Source organism: Saccopteryx leptura, chromosome X, assembly GCF_036850995.1.
Source record: "Saccopteryx leptura isolate mSacLep1 chromosome X, mSacLep1_pri_phased_curated, whole genome shotgun sequence".
In the NCBI taxonomy this organism is placed as follows: Eukaryota; Metazoa; Chordata; class Mammalia; order Chiroptera; family Emballonuridae; genus Saccopteryx; species Saccopteryx leptura.
This window is the reverse complement of record NC_089516.1, coordinates 24,321,532-24,348,982: the sequence shown is the minus strand read 5'-3', so window position 1 is coordinate 24,348,982 and position 27,451 is coordinate 24,321,532. Positions and strand designations below refer to the sequence as shown.

The 27,451-nt window shown below is 41.9% G+C and overlaps 1 protein-coding gene and 1 pseudogene across 8 annotated transcripts in view; one reads left to right on the top strand and one right to left on the bottom strand.

Annotated features, from left to right (window-relative positions):
* Positions 1–27,451, top strand: part of DMD (dystrophin) — a 1,890,745-nt gene that overhangs the window by 1,284,301 nt on the left and 578,993 nt on the right. For all 8 annotated transcript variants that reach the window (XM_066356826.1, XM_066356825.1, XM_066356822.1 and 5 more), the window contains one exon: positions 10,025–10,214. In XM_066356826.1, coding sequence (XP_066212923.1) covers positions 10,025–10,214 — 190 coding nt within the window. The remainder of the gene's footprint in view (positions 1–10,024; positions 10,215–27,451) is intronic.
* Positions 25,633–26,485, bottom strand: LOC136385894 (large ribosomal subunit protein eL6 pseudogene; annotated as a pseudogene).

The window sequence follows — 27,451 nt, the reverse complement described above, 5'->3', positions numbered from 1 at the left end:
GCTAAATCTTTCTTTCACGCTCTTGAATTACTGCTTGTTCTGTGACAAGGACCTACATCGGGTTGAGGCTTCCTTTGGCCTCCCCAGTAACCCCCGGACATCAAAGCCACAGTCTTATGAGTTCTAGCTAGAAAGAGAACTAATGGAATGCTAGCTCAAGCATTATTGAAGGGTTTTGCTTAGATTCTTGCTTCTAATTAGTACAAAGCACTAATCGAGTTGCTGGAGCCTTTCTACAAACTGCTGTGTAGCCATAGGTAATAAAATTTTAGCTGTCCCTTTCAAATGCAATACAAAGTTATTTACCCCAGAATCAAAGTGTAGTTTATTTACTAGCAAACCAGTCCAGACTGTTATTGCTGCAGAGAATTGAACTTCATGTTAATTCTGGTTCTATGAGTGCTGTTTGATATTGTTAGAAACCTTTTGTTCCAAGCCCAGGTGCTATGAAGGTACTTAATCTAACCTTCTGACCTATATCTAACAAAGCGGAGGAAATTGTCTCCCTGTAATTTCCCCCCTAAAAATGTCATGGGAGATGAGAGTGGTTAAAATGCAAAAAAAACTGGGAAAGAATGATTCAGAGTATGTTATTGGGTTACTTCATGACAATACCAGGGTCCAGATGAAAGTGTTATTTAGAAGACTGAGTGAGGTGATTCTCCCCAATTTGTCACACAGAAAGATCTGAGAAAAATAGCCTGCTATATCAGATCTAACCTTTTTTTCCCTAAAAAATATTCAATGTGTTTATTTCTGTTTGATTATATATATATATACACACACACACACACACACACACACACACACACACACAACATATATATAATCCTGAAATAGAGTGCACTGATAAAGTATTGTCCATCAGTGTATCTAATACTGGAATATTATCTATCCATTAATTAAACTTTTCTCTTGTTTGTTTGTTTTTTTGTTTGTTTGTTTTTACAGAGACAGAGAGATAGAGAGATGGATAGATAGGGACAGACAGACAGGAACAGAGAGAGATGAGAAGCATCAATCATCAGTTTTTCGTTGTGACACCTTAGTTGTTCATTGATTGCTTTCTCATATGTGCCTTGACCGTGGGCCTTCAGTAGACCGAGTGACCCCTTGCTCAAGCCAGCAACCTTGGGTCCAAGCTGGTGAGCTGTGCTCAAACCAGATGAGCCCACGCTCAAGCTGGCGACCTCGGGGTCTCGAACCTGGGTCCTCTGCATCCCAGTCTGATGCTCCATCCACTGTGCCACCAACTGGTCAGGCATAAACTTTTCAGCTTTATCTTGGAAAGTAGTAAATTCCCCTTTTCTCCTTTGCTTTGCATGTATTAGGTTTATCCATAAGAAATCAGTGATAGTGAACTTAATAGAAGATTTGCAGTCTTAGACAGTTATTCAGAAATACTATGACATGCATGTGTGTGTGCACGTGCATGAACATGTATGTTTAGTGACAGATCTGAGTATTACTTATCTGATTGCCTCACCGATAATCAGTCTTAAAAGGAAAGTGGAGATGCTGAAGACACGCCTCCCGTGATTCTTTCCCCTTGGATAGAGTTGTCTCTGGATGGACACCTTCTTGGGCAGGTGCAGGGTTGCAGTAAGCTGCATGGCTCCTGCACTTGGCCCATCTAGTTGATTTTTACTTCTAACTGGTAATAATGCAACTCTGCACTGTCTATCAATCTCCTTAAAGAACAACCAGGGCTACAGTACCTCTTAAGGCTCATTTCTGAGTGTGAGAAGCCTCCATCCTGACCTGTTTTGAGATCACAGTCTGTGCGAGCAGTTGTACAATATACTTATCCACATACACTTCTTAGGCAAGGGTATTTTTAAAGGGTTAATAGCGTGACAATTCAGCTGGTCGGATTCCCGAGGAGGCAGATTCTGAGAAAGTGATTAATGTATAGGAGTTTTATTGGATAGTGCTCTCAGGATTAGCACCTGGGACGGGAGGAAAGAGAAGGAAGCAGACTAGGGCAGAAGGAGAAGCTGGGCTTTAACACAGCTGTAATCAAATAATCAACACTCCCCTCCCCACTTTGCTCTCCCCTCCCCCGCTATGCCCTCCCCTCCCCCACTATGCCCTCCCCTCCCCCGCTATGCCCTCCCCTCCCCCCGCTATGCCCTCCCTCCCCCGTTATGCCCTTCCCTCCCCCGCTATGCCCTCCCCTCTCCCACTATGCCCTCCCCTCCCCCATTATGCCCTCCCCTCCCCTGCTATACCCTTCCCTCCCCCGCTATGCCCTTCACTCCCCCACTATGCCCTCCCCTCCCCCGCTATGCCCTTCCCTCCCCTGCCATGCCCTTCCTGCCCCCGCCATGCCCTCCCCTCCCCCTGCCATGCCCTTCCCTCCCCTGCTATGCCCTCCCCTCCCCCGCTATGCCCTTCACTCCCCCACTATGCCCTCCCCTCCCCCGCTATGCCCTTCCCTCCCCTGCCATGCCCTTCCTGCCCCCGCCATGCCCTCCCCTCCCCCTGCTATGCCCTTCCCTCCCCCGCTATGCCCTCCCCTCCCCCGCTATGCCCTCCCCTCCCCCCGCTATGACCTCCCCTCCCCCTGCTATGCCCTTCCTTCCCCCGCTATGCCCTCCCCTCCCCTGCCATGCCCTTCCTGCCCCTGCCATGCCCTCCCCTCCCCCGCTATGCCCTCCCCTCCCCCGCTATGCCCTCCCCTCCCCCGCTATGCCCTCCCCTCCCCCGTTATGCCCTCCCCTCCCCCGCTATGCCCTCCCCTCCCCCGTTATGCCCTCCCCTCCCCCGCTATGCCCTCCCCTCCCCCCGCTATGCCCTTCCCTCCCCCTGCTATGCCCTCCCCTCCCCCGCTATGCCCTCCCCTCCCCCGCTATGCCCTTCCCTCCCCCGCTATGCCCTCCCTCCAGAATTGTCCTGAGTTGGAGCAAAGGGGTCAGGCTTTTATAGCCCATCCATTAACCAGCCATTGGATACAACCTACCTCCAGCAATTTTCTCTGAGATTAGCACAAAACATAGTTCAGTTCTGAAAAGGTCCTGAGCAGCCCAGTGTAAAGTATTCTTCTCCGCCAAGGAAGAAGGAAGGGGCCGGAGCCACAAAGTGTGGAACAGGAAAGGCTTTATTGAGTACAGCGCTTCTCGCCCGACGATGTTCCCTGGTCACAGGGACAGAGGCCAGGGAAGTCACATGGGGTGATCCGTGTGGGAGATATTTAAAGGGTCTGTAGGGTTTTCAAGCTAATATGATGTGGTGAAATCTCACTGGCTGGCAGACAGTTGCTCTTTTCCCAAGGACTCCTGGGAAGTTTCTTTTGGCGGGCATGAGTGTGGGTGGTTCTAGCCAAGTTCCTGGGTCTGGGTTCCTCACGTGACCTTCCCCCATTGCTGACCACCTTACATTCAGATGTTTTGTGTTAATTAGGGACGCCGCTTATTCGTCTGGCTACTTTCTGCTGATTAGGGGCGTCGTGGGGAGGGGAGATCGGAAGTTGGTGGTTTTGAGGGGAGTCGCGAGGAACATCTGTTTGACCATGAGTTGAGAAATTTCACAGATGTGGTTCTGAAAGAATTTAAAAAAGAGGAGCAAATATGAGTTATACGCCGATAATTAGAAGATTTAGGATAGGGGCAGCCCAGGTAAGAATGGGGGGCTGCCATTAGGAGTTTAGCGGGTTGTAGGAGGAGAGATTCTTGCTTAATTTTTCTCGCAGACGGTTGAGGAGATTGAAGCTTCTTTTATCAGGCCAGTCTTACTGAACAGCATTGCTCCCTGCTTCAGCTCACTCTGGTGGCAGGTTCCTGGTGGGAGGGACAGGAGCAACAGGAGGGTCTGCAGGGCCCAACCTTTTGGTGAGCTGGAGATGGGTAGGGCCCAGCAAACTTGAGGCAAAACTGTATGCCAGGAGTGGGGTATGAAGGGGAAAAACTGCATGTCAGGAGTGGTGAAAGAAGAGGAAAGGAAGGGGTCCCATTCACTCCATAACCGAGACCCGTGAGGGAAGTAGAGGTCCAGGGTGTGATGGCAAAACAGAGAAGGTAGCTCCCGTGTCTACTAGAAATGAGATGGACTTACCCATTCCTGTAGCATTACCCTGCGTTCAGCGTGAGTGAGGATGATGAGGGTCTCCGAGTCTAGGCCAGGTCAGTTGTCTGAGGACTAGGAGTTCAAGTGGTGGGCTCACCTGGCTGGATTGGCCTCCCATTTTGGGTGACTTATCCTCCACGTAGAGGCACTGAGGAAAAGCCTGTTTCCCAAAGGGGCAATAGCTCCCTCAGTGACTGGGCTGCTTACGGTTAGGGCAGGGCTCAGTGGGTGGCCTCAGGCAGGGGCCCTGCTGGGAACAGTGACCCTGCTTGCCACACTTAAAGCAAGCTGCTGGTGGGATTTTCTTTGTGGCCCAGACTTGGTAGGGCACCTCCTATGCCTTGCCCCTGTTGGTCTGCTGGCCTCAGGGCTGCCACAAGAGCCTGGGTTTGGAGTGTTACCTTCTGCTGCATGCGGGTCTGGCGAACAGTCTTGGCCTTTTCCTACTAGCTGCGATCATTAAAAACTTTAAATGTCATGTTCACAGGCCTCGGATAAGGGCTTGGGGGTTAGAATAAAAGGAGGGGTTCTCCTGGGGAGCCTGGCACCCAGATCTAGCTGGAAACATTGGAGCCAGAGGCAGGACAGGACCAGAACTTCCTGCAAGAAAATTGGGGTTGGGCCTTGGGGTCCTGCAAACCAGTGTAAGGGCCAATGGCAGGCTGAGAATGGCCTGATGGAGGAGGGGTTTAAGAACACAGTGGAGAAGGGAGGGACCCCTGGCCAGCAGGGGAGGAGAAAGAGAGACTGGTATTTGCAGGTGAATGAGAAACAGGATCCTGTGAAGGGAGGGCAGAGGACTCTTAGAGCGAAGAGACCCGAGTGGAATAGGTCTGCAGAGGGACCAGAGAGATGTCCGGAGAGAGAAGTGTCCCCAGGGGTCAGGCAGGAGAGGGAGAAAGTTGGGCATCGGGCGAAGGAGGAAAGATCAGGAGTGGAGGTTTAGTTGAGGTTTCTCTGGCCAAAAAAAGGGCCTGCGCATAGAACAGGCAGCGCAGAGAGTAGGACAGGAGTGTGAATAACTAGAAGCCCTGAATGAAAGGGATCTCCAACCAGTTCCCAGTTCTTTTGGCGATAGTTAAATTGGTGAGGGTGTTAAAACCAAAAGTCCCTTCAGGAGGCTACCTGGTCCGATTATCCGGTGGGTTCTGTGGCTTGGCCACAGTGGAGAAGAAGAACAGTTTCTTCTTCTTTAGGGAGAGAGAGATTTCAGATAAGGTAACTCCAGAAGTGTTTTTGAGTCAGGTTTAGATTCCTGTGCCTCTATGGCCATCCTCAGTTCTCGGAGCGGTCAGAGGTGAGAATTGGCATCCCACAACTCAATCTCTGGCCACCGGACGTTTAAGTAAAGTGGGAGTGCTTGGGACGTCTCCACAGGCACACATGCACTCGGAACGGAAAAGAGCTCCCTGATGCAGTTGTGGTTTCAGACAGGGAGTCTCGGCAGAAAGAACAGAGGGGAGGCTGGAGGCAGGGGACTTACCGCACTGTGTGCCGAAGTGGGTGGAAAGTCGGAGGTCCTGGTTCTTTCTTGGAGAGGAAGGGGAGAGGAGCAGTTCTTGCAGACTTCTGACTCCTCCTGGGTTTTGGCACCAAATGTAAGGTATTTTTCCCTGCCAAGGAAGAAGGAAGCGGCCGGAGCCACAAAGTGTGGAACAGGAAAGGCTTTATTGAGTACAGTGCTTCTCACCCTACGATGTTCCCTGGTCACAGGGACAGAGGCCAGGGAAGTCACATGGGGTGATCCGTGTGGGAGATATTTAAAGGGTCTGTAGGGTTTTCAAGCTAATATGATGTGGTGAAATCTCACTGGCTGGCAGACAGTTGCTCTTTTCCCAAGGACTCCTGGGAAGTTTCTTTTGGCGGGCATGAGTGTGGGTGGTTCTAGCCAAGTTCCCGGGTCTGGGTTCCTCACGTGACCTTCCCCCATTGCTGACCACCTTACACCCAGCACAGCGTCTACTCTACCAATAGGTCAAGTTTGGTCTCCAGGGGTGGTGAGTCTCAAACTGTAGCCTGTCTCAAATTACCTGGAAGGCGTGTTGAAACACAGCTTGCTGGATTGCTGGACTCTGTGCTCAGAGTTTCTGATTTAGTAGGTCTAAGATAGAGCTTGAGAATTTGCATTGCTAATAAGTTCTCAGATGACGCTTATGCTACTGGTCCATGGGCCATACTTTGAGAAGCACTGTACCACACCATCCGTATTGACTTACAGTGGTCTGTGGTGCCCTTATGGATAGAAAGCAAACCTTTGTAGTCACCATACCATTTCATATACCATCAAATTCTCAGCTATCTTTGTATATTATAAAGCTGAAATAGCTGAAACTTAGAACTTGTTAAGTACAATGTACCCACTCTGACTGGATAGCTCAGTTGGGTAGAGCATTGTCCCAATGCTGGTTCGATCCCCAATCAGGGCACATACTGGAACAGTTCAATGCTTCTCTCTCTCTCCCTCCCTCTCTCTCTCTCTCTCTCTCTCTTTCTTTCTCCCCCTTCCTCTCTCACTTAAATCAATAAAAATAAAAAGTACTTAGCTGATACAGTAGATTGTATCTGTGAAGCATTCTTACTATTTCTGATATCTAATTGTTGTTACCTTTAACATCCAGCCAGATTTTCTCCAGGGTCTATAATCTGATAATCTAGACAAAGGAATTGACAAAATAATCCACGTTTAATATCTTTAGTTTTATGTAAGCCAGTTTTTTTTATTTCTTTATGATTCTCATAATTTCTACATTCTTATTTATCATATAAGACATCTAAAACCATATGGTTACAGAAATTAAAAAGTATGAGGTACATTTATAGTTGTTTTGAATGCACAAATGCGGCATACGAGTCTCCTTGATTCATTCCTAGTCTAGACTTGGCACAATTAGAAGTTAGGAATTCAGTGTTCATAGATTGATCTCAGGAGAACGGATGGGGCCTTACAACTCCCACACAAGCAGGAAACAACACTCCCCCTCTGATCGAAGAGGCCTGTAAAGGAGCTCGTTTGAAGAGATTTTCTGCTGTTGCTGCCATTGAATTTTTTTAAAACATATTTTCCAAATCAGAAAATATTCTGCCTGATGTCAGTATTCTAGACCGCAAGGGTATCGTTTAGGAAAATGGCGCCTAACTGTCCTGAAAGACGTACTGTTCTTCCCTAAGGGCCCAATTTACAAAGCAGCAAACTCACTGGTAGAATTTGGCTAGAAATCTCATTGTCTCCGTAGAACCCTTTTATCTGATTTATGTGCACGGCGTTTTTCAGATAACTCAAAGTTATTTACTGGTTACTTTCTCTGGAAGCAGAGGGTAAGTGGTGTTTCAGGTTTAAGGACAAAGGAGCTAAGATGCATCAAGTACAGCTCATCATGAAGATGAAGCGGATAATCAAATGCACGGTGTCTAATCCTCCAAGCTTCACTCTGCCACAAGAGAAGTGCATATTGTCCTTTTCTTTTGTGTGAAATTGGAGTAGGTTTGAAAATTTGTCAGTGTCTAACCCTGCATTTGTCTTCTGGAATGTGACACCTTATTTCTGCCCCCAATTTGGGGCTGGAGGTGGAGTAAGTCTTAGTGATTTCTGATGCACAAGGCAACCTTAGCAAGGAAACGTTAGCTTGAACTGGGTGAAATTGCCGCTTTGGTAGCCAGAAGCGCTCAAATGTCAGCAGTTACGCACGCTTCAACCTGTACGATTATAGCGTGAAGATTCTCGGTGCTGTCACCAGTAGTTCTGAATTTGTAAATCATACTAAATTTAAAGATAAATAAATAACAATTGAGATCTTTCTGCCTGCAAACTAGAAGGCATGGAGCTAGCCATCCAGGGTAGACCTTGAACTACACGAGGTTTAACTGATTTCCCTGGCCTAATCAGAACACCAAGCCACCTTTCAACTGTGCAGTATTAACGTTCATTTAGGATTTGATAAATAGCTGCATGCAATGCTTCTTTTTTCCCCAATATCTGCATCCTCCTAAGCCTATTCTACCCTCTACCAGTGAATGCAGACAGAACGTTTTTCTCCAGTGTGAGCGCCGAAACGACACTGTGGAAGACTGTATGCTCAGCAAAAACCGCAGCCATGATGAATCAACAGCTCTTGCAGGGACTTTGCTGCCACTGGCTCGGCAGGAGTTGTTTATTGCCTGCTTTGCACATCCCATGATAAAGTTGCTGCTGAAATAAATTGCAATTTTGCATAATTATTGACAATCACATCTTAACAAGCAGTGTGTATCATATTCAAGTGTTCAGACTTTTTTAAAATCCATTTCAGCTTGTGTTTAATCCCAGAAAGTGTTTGTGTAGTAATCGAAGACAAATACAGCATTTAAATAGAGTACTAATTTCCTCATTGCAGACAAAAATTTACCTGAATCCTTTTAGATGGGACTGTTACCGCCTAAGGCAATTTTCCCTCCCAAGCTATTATTATGTAGATGTTTGCTGAGGGCATCTGTGTGTGTCTCCACAATACATGCATTATACATAGTCAGGAAATATGAATAATTTTTTTTTAGATTTTTGTGTGTGTGTCATTAGGGAACTTGGTTCACCCCTTCTAAAAGACTAGAAGAAGTGGGATAATGGGATGTAGACAGAGGGAACTAACATTCTTGAGTAACTGTAAAGTGTATCTCTATATGTAAATGGGTGAGGGTTTATAGACATGATTATATTTTCATTCTCATCACAGCAGTATGTATCGCAGATGAGAAAATAAGAAATCAGAGAGGTTAAGCAACTTGTACTATCTCACAGTTGGTAGAGGATATTGGGATTCAAACCCAGATCTGTCTAGTTTTTTTGACTCTACTTTTTCCATTGCACATAAAATTTTCTTTTGGAAATTATTCTTAGTTGTGCAACAGGTAAGAAATATAGGCCCTGGCTGGTTGGCTCAACAGTAGAGTGTCGGCCCGGTGTATGGATGTCCCGGGTTTGATTCCCAGTCAGGTCACATAGGAGAAGCAACCATCTGCTTCTCCACCCCTCCCCCTCTCCCTTCTCTCTCTGTATCTCTATCTTCTCCTTTCACAACCATGGCTGGGTTGGAGCAAATTGGCCCTGGGCGCTGAGAATGGCTCCATGGCCTCCCCTCAGGTGCTAAAATAGATCTGTTGCTGAGCAGCAGCCCCAGATGGGCAGAGCATCGCCCCATAGGGGGCTTGCTGGGTGGGCACATGTGGGAGTTTGTCTATCTGTCTCTCCACTTCTCACTTAAGAAAAATAACAGCAACAACAAAAAGAAATATAAAGCTAGCACAATGGTTAAAACTATTCGAACACAATAGTGAGTGTTACACCAAATAATATTTTGTATAATAATTTCTATGAAAGCTGTTATTTTTGTACTTGTTATAGTCATTCTGTTCTCCTTTGCCCTCTAATCACCTTCTTGGATTTTCCTCCAGTGTCCAACTTTCTATTTTAGTTTTGCATTTTCTTGACTTTTCTCCCCGCCTATGTAATCCTGGTTTCCAGCTCCAGGTGACATCAAAGATAAGTATGGTGTAGAGATTTTAGAGTTTTACTTATAACGATTAGCTTAATATTTTGTAACATATTAAAATAAACTTTCAAAATTGACCAGTAAAACCTACGAAGTTAAAGAAAAATTTTGGGAATTCCTGTCCCAACTTGTAGAAGTCCAAAAGTCCAAGTATATATATATATATATATATGTACATATATATATATATAGTACATATATATATATATACACATATACAAAGACGTGTATTTGTATATACACACTCATATGTATATACTTATATGTATACATGTATGCGCTGTTCTAGTTGGTGCTTTTACAAGGAGCTTTACCAACAACTCACCCCTTTGTTCATATATGCGGTTTAGTCCCTTTATCCTTGCTCTTTTCATGAGGTTCTCTGCACCATTCAGATATTTGAGGAAAATTGCATCTGAACATTTGTTCTCTCGCAGAGTGAATGAGCAAGAGGCGGCTTTGGAAGAAACTTATAGATTACTGCAACAGTTCCCCCTGGACCTGGAAAAGTTTCTTGCCTGGCTTACAGAAGCCGAAACCACTGCCAACGTCCTGCAGGACGCCACCCATAAAGAAAGGCTCCTGGAAGATTCCAAGGAAGTAAGAGAGCTGATGAAACAATGGCAAGTAAGTCAAGCATTTCCTATTTCCTCTTCAGCACTCTGGTGAATCCAATTGAACAAATTCTCAGCATTTGCCCTTGTAATTGATATGTGTGTGTGTGTGTGGGGGGGGGGTCAGAATATTTCTGTGGCCTGATATATTTAAGGATTTGGACAAGAAGGAAAGAGGCAGAGGGAGAAGGAAAAGTAATTTATTATTTCATTTAACAACCCAGTCTTCTAAATAGTACGTTTTTAACCGGGAAAAACTTGCACATCAAACCAGAACTTTGGTCAAGAAGAAACCTTGCACAGGGAAAGAAATTAGAGACTGGTTTATTAAATTGAAGAAGTTGCCATTTTTGAGTGTTTATTTAATATTTTACAGGGAAGGCATCTGTACGAATTGTCTATTTTATTTAGCGTTGCTAACTGAATCAGTTTCCCTTCATTACTTTCAAATATGTTTTGAAATGCTAATCTGGCATTTTGTAGCTTTCTTCCTAACATGGTCTCTGAAAATAAAAAATGAGATGGCTAAATTTGTCATAGTTAATGATAATACAATTTTCAGACAATTGTTTTTCCTAGAAACAAAAATTATTGCTATAAAATTTCATGTGCATAAACAGTGGAAACAAGCTGAGGGTGGTTGTGTTTAATGAAGTCTTGGTGAGAATCTTATTTTGCAGTTCAAGTTTATCCTCAGTACGTTGATATAATTTTCCTGAACTATTACGGAGTTTGTTATGTACAGTTGAGTTTTCTGGCTTGATATACAAACTTAACTGTTATCACAAATAAGATTTGGAGTGTTAAAATAATATGATGAATTTTTTTGGACTAACTTCATTTCTTTCTTTGTTTCATATTTTTAAATCATGATAAAAAAGGATCGTGTACCCTCGGTTGAAAAATCATTCCAAAATTAAATCATAATGAGCAAAAGCTTTTCTCTTCCCCTTCTTGTTGGTCTTCTTTTGTTTCTGTTTTGAGATGATATTTGACCTACTTTGCTACTCTGGGGCGTAGAGAACGTGACAATGGCATTTGTAACTTCTTGAATTCCTCATTCTTACCTTACCATTCTCCTCAGACGCTACATGCGCCTCCACAATGTATTGAGTTGGTTTGATCCTATGGAGGCAGTTTATTTAGAACAGTGCCTGAGTGTGTCTTCTCAGATATCTCCCCTGACTTGAGAATGTGAAAGCTGTGCCAACTTAGACTTTCTTGGTCATTCTTAGATGAATGGTTAGAAAATGTGCCGCCACGACTTATTTGACTTGATATATTTCATAAGTAAATTTTTCTCTTGGTAAATGGCCATAAAGCCACCCTAGAATTTTAATAATTCCTATATGGATTCACAAATTCTCATCAGCTATGGTCAAAAGTGAAACTTTAAGTGGAATTCTTAGCAGATCACTTTAAAAATGAAAAATAATCTGGTGACTCAAAAGTAATTTAGGAAATTAGGAAAATATCCCTTAAATTAGTGACTAAGTCTGGTTGAGGGCAAATATACACCTATCTACAGTGTGTCCGTAAAGTCATGGTGCACTTTGGACCAGTCACAGGAAAGCAACAAAAGACAATAGAAATGTGAAATCTGCACCAAATAAAAGGAAAACTCTCCCAGTTTCATATCTATTCAGTGCCGTTCGATGTGGGCTCACATACAGAATTTTTAGGGCTCCTTAGGTAGCTATCCCGTATAGCCTCTACAGACTCGTCACTGACTGATGGCCTACCAGAACGGGGTTTCTCCACCAAACTGCCGGTTTCTTTCAACTGCTTATCCCACCAAGTAATGTTATTCCTATGTGGTGGCACTTCGTTATAAACGTGCTGCTATTCACGTTGCACTTTGGTCCCAGATTCGAATTTAGCGAGCCAGAGAACACACTGAACTTTCCTCTGTACTGTCCACATCTCGACTGGCATGGCCGTGGGCTGCTCCGCTGTATACACAGTGTTACATCATCATCTGCGCATGCGCACATGCTGCCACATCATCCTACAGAAACTGGGAGGGTTTTCCTTTTATTTGGTGCAGATTTCACATTTCTATAATCTTTTGTTGCTTTCCTGTGACCGGTCAAAAGTGCACCATGACTTTATGGACACACTATATATCCTATACATTTTATATTTATATTTCCAGTACTAGACAATGAAAATTTGTTTATAACTCCTAATCTTGATAAACTGTAGGATTCAGAAACATTAAAGTAAAAAATGCCATGTTTCCTTTCTATATTGGAAGAATGGAGAATAAAATACACTTTGTGTTTAGATTTCTGATCTCTCTTTTAAAAACACTTGGAAATTTTGCTGAGGAAACTTTTTAGCTTATGCTATATTACTCATACAAATGTATTTATTCTTAAAAACCATGTAAAACTCAGACTCCCTCAAAATATTAAACATACTCTTTTTCTGTTACTACAGTAACACTAACATTTCAACATTTTTTTAAAAACAGAGACAATATTCTCATTCCCTCTTAGTTATTATTGTATTTTCTGTGAATTCCAGTTGCCTGAGGTAGAAACTACATTTTACAAATAGGAATGACATTTCTAGCCAGCTCGGATTTTTAGTTAGCTGGCTTACTAATGGTCTTTTGATGAGATATTTAGAGGTGCCATTGTAAAAACTCTAAAGTACTGAAACTATTGATTATTGTTAATGACACGTTTTAGCTGATAGAATTGAATCAAGAGACTGGAGTCTACCAGCAACAAATGCAAGTGCCAATTTTGAAAGTAAATAAGATTCCATGCAATTTCAGTATTTCAACCAAAGGGAAGTCCTTGCTTTTCTCTCTCTGAAGACAGTTTTTAAATTTTGAACAAAGGAATTCTCTATACTATGTTGGGTAGAAAAATGGGTAACAGTTTACCTTTTCACTTTATTTGAAGGAGCTGGTAGCATGATACTCAATGTTGGATTCATGCTGTGGAGTAGTCTTTTCTCCACGGTTTCAGTTACCTGTGGTCAGCCTTGGTCCAAAAATATAAAATGGGAAATTCCAGAAATAAACAAGCCATAAGTTTTAAATTGTATGCCATTCTGAATAACATGATGAAGTCTCACTTCATCCTGCCCAGAATGTGAGTCATTCTTTTTTCCAGTGTCTCCATGCTGTGGACTCTCCCCGCCTACTAGTAGTGTGTCCTTTGATTGAAAAGGTGAATACAATACAATAAGATATTTTGAGAGAGACCATATTCGCATAACTTTTATTACAATATATTGTTATTGATCTGTTTTATTATTGATTCTTGTTAATCTCTTAGTGTGCCTAATTCAAAAAATTAAACTATATCGTAGGTGTCTGTGTATAGGAAAGAGCATGAATATATAGAGAGTTAGATAGTATGTGCAGTCTCCGGCCTCCACTGGGGTTCATGGAACATATCCTCGTGGATAAGGGCGGTATAGGAAGAATAGTTCGTACATACTAAAACAGGAAACTCCAAATGCAGAGCCAGCGCAACAGCTCTCCCAGCGGAGCCAATATATCTGTTCACCCCAAAGCGGTGATGTTTTACTTTATACGAATGCTACTAAATAAAGACAGGGAGTGAAAACTTCATAAACTATGTTTTTCTCTGTGACTGTCAATTAGCTGTTCTATATATGGAGACTCTAGCACCCGCTAGACTATGTGACTCTTACTGTTGTTTGTCACCCACTTCATAGGATATTTAATTCTCCCGGTAATAATTACAGTCCATGGTTTGTATAAGCATACATGGATTATGAAGCACATGTCTCCTTAATGGAATTAGCCTGCTTAATTCCACACTGAAAGCCTTTAACATTTCTTCCTTATATTAGTAAAAAAATGTTATTTATTTTCCTTACTGAAAGCAAGGACATAATATTTGTCCTTGTACATTAGGATAATGAAAGTTTTCTTAAACGTATTATTATTTCTTGAACTGGAATTTTAAAGCCAATAGAGTTTTATAGAGTACCAACCATCTAGAGCAGTGGTCCCCAACCCCCGGGCCATGGACCAGTACCGGCCCGTGGGCCATTTGGTACCAGTCCACAGAGAAAGAATAAATAACTTACATTATTTCCATTTTATTTATTTAAGTCTGAACGATGTTTTATTTTTTAAAAATGACCAGATTCCCTCTGTTACATCCGTCTAAGACTCACTCTTGACGCTTGTCTCAGTCACGTGATACATTTATCCATCCCACCCTAAAGGCCAGTCTGTGAAAATATTTTCTGACATTAAACTGGTCCATGGCCCAAAAAAGGTTGGGGACCACTTATCTAGAGTCCTGAGTGGTGAGATAGTTTGAGGATCTTTTTTAAATGGGACATTTATCCTTAAAATGAAAAATTATATTCCTAATGGAATCAGGTTCTTCCTGCTTTGGACCTTGGAGAATTGATAAGAATGGTCACAGTTCCAGGTTTTAAAATAAAAGCATGGGTAACTAATTAAAAATGGGAAGACTGCGCTAATATTTCACAAAAGCTGCACCAATCCTAACTGGTTCTCTAAGCACCCCTAAGAGACAGAGAGAGGGTTCTAGAGTATGGGTATGTGGTGGGAGAGATGGCCACAAAGGGGGCATAGTTAGGATCTTTTTCTCAGCAAGAGAAACTACAGAGCAATGAATAATTGAGACTCCTTCCCCTGTGATCTGGTTCGTGTCTCAGGTCATGTCAACTCACTTCCTTCTCTATTCCATCTGTTTTACCCACGCCTCCTCCCAACCCTCTTTCCCATAAAAATTCTCTTCTAGGAAACAAAACATATCCACAGATACAAGGTTGATAAATTTTGGATAGTATATCAGAGTACACCTGCAAATTGATTAAGATATCTTCGACTTCTTACGCATTATTGAAATCGAGGAAGTAGCTTCTTCGATGTGTCTTACAAAAATCTTGGCCTACTGGATAATTCCAAAGGAAGAAATAAGAATGAAATCTCAGTAACAGGGTTAGCATCCTGAATAAATTAGGTCATCATATTTCTTGGGACATCTGAAAATAGAGAGGTGATCTGAGGATTCCTTACTCTAAGAAAAGGAAACTCTCTGTACATTCCTTCCTATTGCTATAATTTGAGTGGAGTTTTCTGTGCATTTTCAATGTCTATTTTGATGTCTAAAGAATATGGAAGTTAATCTTAGTTTGTTTTTTTGTGGGGTTTTTTTTTTTTTTTGGCCTAGTGTTAACTGCCTATCATCTTAGACCTTTGAGACTTTTACATATATTATTTCCGTAAGAACTTTAATTCATCCTATCTTTATTAAGCATCTGTTTGGTGCCTAGCAGAATGTTAGGACTAGCAATACAAATGTGATTAGAGATGCTTTTCAGACACAGATCAAGGGACTAGATTGTGTGATCAGTTCAATGCGTATCGATCCACATTTTTTTAAAAACAAAATGGAATAAAATTTAGAATAGAATAGAATAGAATAGAATAGAATAGAATAGAATAGAATAGAATAGAATAGAATAGAATAGAATAGAACTGTTAAGTAAGGTCAGTATTATTTTGTGAGACGTGGTTTCAACTGTGTGCATGTATGTGCATGTGTGTACACATACCGGATCACCATGTAACATATTCGACAGGAAATATTGGAACATGATCTCTGCCTTTGGGGCTGCGCATATTCCAGACATAATAGATATGCTAAGAAAATGTTAAATTAAAGTAATGTGATGACTATTTTAGTAAGGGGCTTGACAGGGTCTAATAAAAACAGAGGATCCTTAAGGCAAACCAGCCAGAGAAGCCAGGAGGCTCACCTAGAACAGTGTTTTTCCATCTTGCTTATATGTTGGAGGAGCTTTCAAAATGCTAGTCTCAAAGCTAACATGGCTGTTTGTTTTAAAAAATGCTGATCCCTGGGTTCCAAATGCAGAGATTCTAACAGGATTGATCACAGTATATCCTGTCCATGACTCTCATGTCCAGCCAAGGTTCAGAGAAAGTTAGGAGAATGTGTTGGCAGTTGGCTAGGTACAGAGAGTTTAAAAGAAAATTTGGGGCAAAGGAAACAGCCTGGGCAAAGTCCTAGACAGTTCGGTATTTTGGGAATCTGAAGGTTCTCTTTGGCTGGCGTTCCATGATAAGTAATGAGATTGGAAAGATCAACTGGGGTAAATTAAGCAGAAAGACAACACAGTATAGGACCTAAAGTATGAGCCGTATAGGCGGAAGAGCTATTTTACCACTTGTTGCCTAACCTATAAGCCTCAATGATATTTTTCTATCCAATGAATACAATACCTCACAGGATTTTGTGAGGACTAAGTGATAGGATAACATGTAAAATGCCCACTAGAGGGGCAGGGTGTTGGGCTCAGAGGGCTCAGTGTCTGTAAGCTGTTTTCCCCTCCTGCTTGCAACCTATCTTTAAGAGTTTGGACTTTCTATGTAGTCTCTGGGAAAGCAGCATAGTTGTAAGGACATGGAATAACTGGACTTAGGTTTTCTCATCAGTGTTTATTTTTTAATTACAGTGAGCATACAGTATTTATTAGTTCCAGGTGATTAAACATTATATAATTTACTAAGTGATAATCCTGATAGCTCTTGTACCCATCTGATGCCCTCTACATATTGACTGTTTTTTCTATGCTGTACTCTTCATTCCCGTGTGACTATTCTGTAACTACCAATTTGTACTTCTCAATCCCTTCACCTTTTTACCCAGTCCCCTACCCCCTCCCATCTGACAACTGTAAAAATGTTCTCTGGATCTATGAGCCTGTTTCTGTTCTGCTTGTTTATTTATTTTGCTTTTTAGATTCAATTGTTAATAGATATGCATTTATAGCCATTTTGCTGTTCATATTCTTTATTTTTTCTTCTTCGTAAAGAAGACCCTGTAACATTTCATGTAATACTGGTTTGATGGTGATAAACTCCTTTAACTTTTTTTTTTTTTTGTCTGGGAAGCTCTTTATCTGTACCTGAATTCTAAATGATAGTTTTGCTGGGCAGAGTAATCTTGGTTGTAGGTCTTGCTTTTCATCACTGAATATTTCTTGCCAATCCCTTCTGGCCTGCAAAGTTTCTGTTGAGAAATCAGCTGACAGTCTTATGGGAGCTCCGTTGTAGGTAACTAACTGCTTTCCTCTCGCTGCTTTTAAAATTCTCTTTGTGTTTAATCTTTTGCACTTGTCAGAGAGGTGTGGGCCTTTTTGCATTCATCTTGTTTGAGACTCTGCAATTCCTAGACTTCTGTGTCTATTACCTTCACCAGATTAAGGATGTTTTCTGTCATAATTTTTTTTGCATAAGCTTTCAATTTCTTACTCTCTTTTCTCCTTCTCACACCCCCATGATGAGAATGTTGGTACACCTGAAGTTGTCCAAGAGATTCCTTACACTATTTCAATTTTTGGATTATTTTTTCTTTTTACTTTTCTGATTGTGTGTGTGTGCGCATGCGCGCGTATGTGTGTTTGCTTTTATTTCAGGTTGCTGATTTGATTCTTGGTTTTATCTACTCTACTATTGATTCCCTGAAAATTAGTCTTTATTTCAGTTAGTGTAGGCTTCATTTTTTTTTTATACAGGGACAGAGATAGAGTCAGAGAGAGGGATAGACAGGGACAGACAGAAACAGAGACAGATGAGAAGCATCAATCAACAGTTTCTCGTTGTGACACCTTAGTTATTCAGTGATTGCTTTCTCATATGCGCCTTGACTGTGGGCCTTCAGCAGACCAAGTAACCCCTTGCTCAAGCCAGTGACCTTGGGTCCAAGCTGGTGAGCTTTGCTCAAACCAGATGAGCCCACGCTCAAGCTGGCGACCTCGGGGTCTCAAACCTGGGTCCTCCAACGCTCTATCCACTGCACCACTGCCTGATCAGGCTGTAGCTTTCATTTCTGACTGCTTCTTTTTTATGGTTTCTATGTCCTTTTTTATGCTTATTATTTCTTTGTTGAAGTTCTCACTGTGTTCCTTGAGCATGCTTATAACAAGCGTTTTGAACTCTGTATCTGGTAGATTGCTTGACTCCATTTTGTTTCATTCTTTTTCTGGAGATTCCTCCTTTTTTTTTTTTAATATTTCTTTGTCTCCGCATTTTGGCTGCTTCCCTGGGTTTGTTTCTATGTATTAGGTAAAGCTGCTACATCTCCCAGACTTGGTAAAGTGGCCTTGTGTTAGATGTCCCGTAGGGCCCAGCAGCACGACCTCCCCAGTAGCCTGAGCTGGGCACTCCAGGTGTGTTCCTCTGTGGACTGTGTGCACCTTCCTGTTGAAGTTCAGCTTTGATTGCTGTTGGCAACACTGGGAAGAATTCTCCCCCAGGCTGATGAGCTTGGAGGACTGGCTGCAACTGCAGTGCAGGAGCTGCTATATGGTGTTGACCCTCCGGGGCAAGACTTGTTTCAATGGGGCTGTGATGCTCACTGAGTCTGCCTCGTGAGTGGGTCACTCACGGAACTGGTAGGGCTATAATCCAGCATGGTCTGAAGCTGTCCACCAGGTGCAGTGGCTCTGGGACCGCCTATGAGGTGCCAAGTCAGTCCCTGCCTGCGTCCTGCCCGGGGCCACCTGACATAAGCTACAGAGCGGTATGCACATGTCTTTATTTGTGCTGGGCTTGGGAGTGCCCAGGAGAGGCCTAGCTGCAAACCAAAGGTGGCTTCCACTAGTGCTGGGCCTGGGGCCGCTTAGCAAGAGGTGTGGGGCTCACTGAGGCCAGATGCTGCTTGTTTGAGAGATTGTAGGAAAATCCAAAGCATGAATCAAGACAGGCCATTTGGATAGAAAAGCCAAAGCTAAGGTGGGTTCACAAGTTAGGCGGGGCAGGGTCTCAAGGAATCACCAGGGTGGGACAAACAGTGTGAGCCAGGTTCATGGAAACTTAGATATGACACCTCCCTGCCAGCTCTGTGGGGAGAAGGTTGTCTCAGGAGAGGAACAATGGTCTCTGCCAGTGCTTTTATCTGGCAAAAAGCAGCACTCTCCCCCCCCCCCCCCAGCTCTTGCTCTGATTCCCAACTATCCATTTTCTTCCCATATGTCCCTGGGTCCTTTTAAGCTGCTTCCCCAAGTGGAGCTCAGAGGGAGCGAGTCCATGCACGGGCCCTTTAAGGGGAGCTGGCTGGGACTCCCACAGCCCTCCGTCACACGGCCACAGTCCCCACTGGTTTTTACAGCCAGAAGTTATGGGGACTCTGTTCCTGGCACTGGAACCTTGAGCTGGGAGGCTTGATGTGGAGCCGGGGCACCTCCGCAGCTGAAATATTCCTCCCGATTTGAAACTGCCACACGTGGGCGTGGGATCAGCCTGTTCAGCATCTCCGCGCCTCCTACAAGTCTAAGTGTGGCTTGTTCTCTAAATCTCTAGTTATAGGATTGACATTCAACCAGATTTCAGGTAGTTCTGAATGATGGTTATTTTGTAGTTAAGTTGTAATTTTTATCTAAATTTATGTTTTTGAGAAACCACTAGGGTAGCTTTCAGGAGAATGAATTGGAAGGATTTGAGACCTGTCCAGGAACAATAGTTAGAAATTTATTTCTGTAATATTCCTAGCCAGAAACGATAATTAAGGTGGTGAGGTTGAACAAATAATACAGGTGTGTGAATTATTTAGAGGTAAAAATCAGCACTGTGATGTACTTTATGGGAGGTAGAAGTGAGGAGAGAGTCTAAGGTGTAATGTGGTCTCACTAGCTAAGGACTCTTTGGCCTGACCCAGAGCCTTCTTGGCACTGCAGAACCCAAGAGGAGAAATAATGAGGAGAAGACAAGTCAAGAGTTTGGTTGAATGTCAGGTGTCTGTGAGTAACAGAGGTGAAAATATCCCCTACCTTAAAGCAGTTGTAAATGGGGATCTAAAATTTGGAGAACGATCTAGGTTGAATATCTAAAATTGAAGGACATCAAAATGAAAGCCATAGAAATACCATTTTCCCCCATATATAAGATGCTCCCATGTAGAACATGCACCTTAATTTTGGGGCCTGAAATTTGAGAAAAAATGTAATTCATACAACTTCTCATCCATGAAAAAAAAAAGGAAGTGCAAGTAAAAGAAAAATCTACAACCACTGTATAAGATGCACCCAGTTTTTAGACCCCAAATTTTTCAGAAACGGTGCGTCTTATACATGGGGAAATGTGGTACATAGTGTTACTTACCAAACTATGTTGTTACTTGAATGTTTCCACAGTCCATTCAGAAAGACACCTAAAAAATCCCCAAAGAATTGCTTGCCATAGCACAGAATTGGCACTAAGTGATGCCCTCTTTTATAATATTCAAAGGAACTTAACTGTCAGGACACTCTTAATGGTCAACCATGAAAAAAAAAAGAAAGAAAGAACTAGCAAAGCTTTGATACAAAACTCATACCGTGGAAAAAGTCAAAGTATTTGGGTAATGTGTCCAAGATCTTGAAAAGCTCTTTCCAGTAAGGATAGTTAGTTCCTTCTATTATATAAACACGGAAACTTCTATTTTCCTTTTATTCCCATAGCTACTATAAAAAGTCCATACACATTCATAGTACTAGACAGATTGTAGACAGGTGCAAGAACCACGTGCTTATCACCTTACTATCTTCAGTGTTTTATTATGGTCCAAGTTTGGACCCTGAAATTCCTGTAGATCACAGACTGAATCAAAAAAGCTATTGTGAACATAATTTTAAGTTTAGAAAAAAGAGTCAATGAGGGCAAATGTTCAAGACTGGTGCGGTATATTCTACAATCAGGAAGTCTAAATACAGAAAATAAGAATCCATTCATTTCTGTCCAATGATAAAAAATTATTCACCACTATTTAATGCAATGAGTTTAGTCATTTAATTATAAGGGTTATAACATCCTGGACCATGGTACCGTGGTCTCTTTCATATGCAAACATGGTTATTGAATGTATTGCAAACATTAGGACCTACTTTTCTAAATATTGCCATTAAAATGAGCTGTTATTTGGAATTTTATATATATAGTGTACAGACCAAAAAAAGAGATCCCCATAGGTAAGAGGACAGACACTGTGCATACTGAAGAGTCCATTTTGATAGGCCCTAATAACCATTGTCTTTTATTCCTTATAGAACTTTAGTGAGAATCTTTAAGATAACAAATATAAAAGCCCTTTGAAAAGCTTTCTTCAAATGAAAGGGCTGCACTAATGTTATGAATTATCATTAGACAAAAGTCAAGCTAAAGATATCAACCTAACATTGTACTCTTTTAAACTTAATAGATCAGTTATATGAATTAATAATGAGGATATTAACTAAATTTTTCACTTTGTATAATTGACAAAACACTTTTGCTTTTTTTTTTGGCTTTTATAGTCACCTTTTTTAAAATAAATTTTTATTAATTTTAATGGGGTGGCATTAATAAATCAGGGTACTTATATTCAAAGAAAACATCTCCAGGTTATCTTGTCATTCAATTATGTTGCATTCCCATCACCCAAAGTCAAATTGTCCTCTGTTATCTTCTATCTGGTTTTCTTTGTGCCCCTCCCCCCTCTCTCCCTCTCTCTCCTCCCTCCCCCCCTCCCCGGTAACCACCACACTCTTGTCCATGTCTCTTAGTCTCGTTTTTATGTCCCACCCATTTTTGCTTTTATTCTCTAATTTGATTCTCACTGAAGACCTCTGGTATTGGTCAATTATTTTCATTTTTTAGTTGAGGAAGGTTAAACTAGAAAGGTTAAGTAATTTAGTTGTTATTACTTCCTTAAAAATCAACTAATTTGAGTTTTACCACACCAGATGGGGAGGGAAATAATTCAAAATAAAAACCAATTAAATAAATGTTTAGTTTTCTGGGATTGTTAGCACCATGTATTTATCCTATAATTAGGACAAATAATAATAATAGTTCACTAAAAAATTACTGTAGCTCCCCATGTGTAAGACGCACTCTTTTCTAAAAAATTTAGGGTCTAAAAGCTGGGTACATCTTATACAGTGGTTGTAGTTTTTTTACTTGCATTTCCAGCTTTTTTGCACTTGTTTTTGCACTCATTGTTGAAGACAGTGATTCGTCATCAGACACAGATGAAGACAAGCTAATGGATGGTTATTTTGACAGTGATGAGGAGTTGTATGAATTTTATGATGAATAAAACTTGAGTTCAATAAGTTTATGTAATACATTTTTTTTTCAAATTTCGGGCCCCAAAATTAAGGTGAGTCTTATACATGGGAATGTCTTATGCATGGGAAGAACATGGGGTACTTACTACGTGTTAGGCAGTGTGCTGAGTGCTTTGCTTGCATGATATACTATCATTCTATCTTTTTTACAGATGAACAAACTGAAGCTTTGCAGGACTGGGTAACTTCTGCTAAGGTCACACAACTATATAAAGAGATGAGTCAGTATGGGAACCTAAGTTTGACCTTCTGCCCTTCGACTAACCCTACTATCCTATCCATCACTATAAGCTGACTCAGTGTTCCAGGCAAAATCCCCCACTAACCAAAAGCAAATTTCAAATCACCTAAGAGGGATCTGTTGTTAAATGGAAATATTCCTACTTCTTAAACATCCATCTCTCCTTTACATTTTGCAGTCTACTTTCTACATTTACCTCTCAACTAAAATACTTCTCTATGAAACCCCCATGACTTCCAAATGCAAATGCCTTTGGCCAAGTCCTTATTGCCCTAAAAATCTGTGTATAATGTGCTGTTGTTACCCACCACAGTCTTCTGGAAAATGTCTCACCTTTTGGCTTGCTGGGGTGCTGTATTCTACTAATTCTGTCTGAGCTTTGTAACTGCTCCCTCTTTCTTTACCTGAGAACCTATTCTGAGTTCTTTTCTGTCTTCATTGGTCTCAATCTCTAACTACTCACTCTTTCTTTACCTGAGAACCTATTCTGAGTTCTTTTCTGTCTTCATTGGTCTCAATCTCTAACTACTCACTCTTTCTTTACCTGAGAACCTATTCTGAGCTCTTTTTTCTGTCTTCATTGGTCTCATTCTCACTCTCTCTCTTTTAATTGAATTTATTTTAGGTTTCAGGTCCTCAATTCTACAACATATCTCTGTACACCATATTGTGTGTTCACCTCCCAAGTCAAGTCTTTGACCATCACCATTATCCCCCACTAGAGCCTTCCCCACCTTCCCTGCCCCTCAAAACCACTACGCTGTTGTTTGTGTCCATGAGGGTTTTTTTGTCCTGTTTGGCTCATTCCCTCCTTTTCTCTCCTTCCCTCCCCCCGCCACCCCCACCCTCCAACCGCTGTCAGCCTACTCTCTCTGTAAAGGTTTGTCTCTATGATCTCATTCTCGTTATTCAGTAGTCAATCTATAGTTACTGTCAGTTATTGGCTAGGTATTAGACTAGAAACATTGTTTTGTCCATCTTTAATCCAATGATTTGGAGATTTATTTTATCTTTCATTATCATTCTCTCATTTATTACTATATGTATACCACATCTTACTCAAATGTCTCACAGACATCATAAACTTAGTGTGATCCAAATATTCAGTATGATCTTTTACACAAAGTCTCAATCTCCTCTCCTGCCATTCATCACACCGCTGTCTTTTTAGTCAGAGATTTTAAATCAAAGTCATTTTTACATCTCCTCATCACTTGCCTCACTTTCTAGCTCATGTTCAAGATCTATTCATTTTACCTCCCTCATTCTTTGCACTCGTTCTTTACTCTCAGATCCCCTCACCACTCCTCTAACTCATATTCTTCTGTCCCCTCACCTCCCTCCACTCCTTCCTGCCAGTGGCATTGCTCCAGTCCAACCTGCAGGTTTTAACTACACTACGCATTCCATGAGGGCAGAGACTTCATCTGTTAATCACTTATATATTCCCATTGCGTGGCAGTGCCCAGCATATGATAGGTGTGCAACAAATATTGGTCAAATGAATGAAAAAATATATGACTCCTCTGTTCAAACACATTTTGTGATTTCTCAAAGCCTTCAGAATCTACAAACTTCTTCACCTGGCCCTCCACGATTGGCCCCCTATCACATATAAATGAAATCATAGGGTATTTCTCTTTCTCTCTCCGGCTTATTTCACTTAGCATTATTTCTTATTTTTTCTTTTCATGCACCTTAAACTCCCACTAAAATGCACAGCTAGTCAGCCTACTTTTCTGTCGTTTTTAAATTACATTTATTGGGATAACATGAGTTAATAACATAGCTTTCAGGTGTACAACTTTACAATACATCATCTGTATATTCTATTGTGCTCACCACCCAAAGTCTAGTCTTCTTTTGTCACAGTGTCCTTGAACCCCTTTACCCACCTCATCCTTTCCCCACCCCTCTTTCTTTCTGGTAAGTACCATACTGTTGTCCGTGCCTGAGTTGTTTCTTTATGACAACATGGCTGGATCTTGAGACTATCATGCTAAGTGAAATAAATCAGCCAGAAAGGGACAAAAACATATGATTTCACTCATATCTGGGCTATAAAACAAAAAGCAACAAGCGAGCATAATTTTCTGTCTTTTTATGACATCGTTTCTTCTCTCGGGATTCTTTTACCTCATCTCAGTTTACCCGGATGCTACCTACTTTTCAAGGAAAGCCATATTCAAATCATTTCTTATATCCTCTGCCCCAAGCGAGAAGATACTTTGTCCTCCAAATCCCATTTTAAATGATATTTAGACCTGACCAGGCAGTGACACAGTGGATGGAGCATTGGACTGGGATGCAGGGGACCCGGGTTCAAAACCCCAAGGTCACCAGCTTGAGCACGGGTTCACTAGCTTGAGCACGGGGTCACCGGCTTGAGTGTGGGATCATAGACACGACCCTGTGGTCTCTGGTTTGAGCCCAAAGGTCGCTGGCTTGAGCAAGGGGTCACTGGCTCACTGGAGCCACACACACATATGTCAAGGCACATATGAGAAAGCAATCAGTGAACAACTAAGAAGGCACAGCGAAGAATTGATGCTTCTCATCTCTCTCCTTTCCTGTCTGTCCCTGTCTGTCATTCTCTCTCTGTCTCTGTCACAAAAATAAATAAACAAACAAAAAAACATAAAAAATAAATGATGTTTAGTGCTTTCTGTACTGCATTAAAGAGGCTGCAGAGGATAGTGTGGGAGTTGAAGATTGACTGCTTGAGTTTAAATCGTGGTGCTGACACTTACTGACCATGGACACATTTCTTAACTGCCCTCAGTTTGCACAGCTATAAATCACAGGTAATGATAGCATCCACCTCCTCAGGTTGTCATGAGGGTGATGCAAATTAATGTATGTGACATGCATAAAACATTAGTTGACACACAGTAAGCAACAAGTACACATAGCAAGTGTTGTTATTACTTATCAGGTGTGTGTGTGTGTGTGTGTGTGTGAGAGAGAGAGAGAGAGAGAGAGAGAGAGAGAGAGTGTGTATTGATAAATAGAATAGTTTTTTAAAAAATATATTATTAGGCTCTTCGGAAGAAATTTAGAAGACCAGTTTGTGAGGTTAGATCCCATTTGTGAGAGCGAACACAGAGCAGAGATGGCCCTGGGGCTGAGGACCAGCTTTGATTTTTGGCAGAATTTGCAACTCCACCGCTTTCTGATCAACATTGTGCTGCTCTGTAATCTTGTATTTCTCTCTGTCGAAGTTCTCACCCTCCTGGTGTCTGCGCTTGCGCGGCTGCTTCTTGGAGTAAGCGTCAGTGAGATGTTTGGGGATTTTCACACCACTGATCTCAGTTTTGGTAGGGGTGGTGATGACAGACTTCCGGTGTGTTCTATGCAGAGAAACTCGATGAAGGCACAGAGGTGCTGTCACAAGTAGCAGGCCACTGCTCAGGTACTTCAGGAAACTGCCCTCGTGTCTCTGTGGTGCCCAGTGAGGACGATCAGAATGGTCCCGGGACTGATGTTGGCTGCAGTTTTCTCGCATGATGACTGACGTTTCCAAGCACTGGCCTGACAGCTTTGGAGGCTCATCAATAGGATAGTATCTAGACATTTTGGAAAGTTTAATCACTCATGTACAACCATTCTTGTCGCCACCAACTGGTTTTGTGACAGTAGGAAGAACTTTCTATTTGTTCTAGTCAATCCTGGATTTAGCTACTGACTGCTTCCTCTTATATTATACATGGCCTTTCAGGAATACATAACCAGCCAGGAGTGTCTGCCGATTCCCCTGACCAGGACGGGTTCTGGCCGCGGTGGGGCTTCCTCTTCTTGGTTGTCTTGGCCTTGAGGTCACCCATCTTAACCTTGCCACCAGCACCCGCCTTCTTGGCTTCAGGTTTCTTCTCCCTAGTATCCTGCTTCTCAGTTTCTTTCCCTGCCATCTTGATAAAATGGGGAAAACAATAGATGCTTTTTTATTGTTCATTTCACTATAGACTTGAATGGCATAATTCTCGTTTCATTTAATTAAGAAACTAGTTAATAAGAAATGACTGAATTAATGAAAATATTCCCAAACATTGGCTACTGTGTTACCAGAACTCTGATTTTCTGTTATTGAGTTCATTGGGATGACATTGGTTAATAAAATTATATAGGTTTCAGGTGTGCAATACTACACTCCATCATCTGTGTACTGTATTGTGCATTCACCACCCAAGTCAAGTCTCCTTCCATCGCCATTTACCCCCCTTACCTTCTTCCACCTCCCCCACCCCCTTTCCCTCTGGTAGTCACCAAACTGTTCTGTGTCTATGAGGTGTTTTTGTTCTTGTTTTTTGCTTAATACCTTCACCTTTTTCACCCAGCTCCCTAACAATCCTCCCTCTCACTATCAATCAGTTCTCTGTATCTATGAGTCTGTGCCTGTTTTGTTTGTTAGTTTATTTTGTTCATTAGATGCCACATATAAATAAAATTATATGGTACTTGTCTTTCTCTGACTGGCTTATTTCACTTAGCATAATGCTCTCCAGGTCCATCCATGCTCTCATTTACATTTAAAGTAATTATTGACAGGTATATATTTATTGCCATTTTGTTTTTTAACTATGTTTCTGTTTGTTTGTTTGTTTAATCTTAATGTTTCTTATTCTTAAAGCATCCCCTTTACCATTTTCTTTTTACAGAGACAGAAAGAGTCAGAAAGAAGGATAGACAGGGACAGACAGACAGGAATGGAGAGATGAGAAGCATCAATCATTAGTTTTTTGTTGCACATTGCAACACCTTAATTGTTCATTGATTGCTTTCTCATATGTGCCTTGACCGCGGGCCTTCAGCAGACCGAGTAACCCCTTGCTCGAGCCAGCGACCTTAGGTCCAAGCTGGTGAGCTTTTGCTCAAAC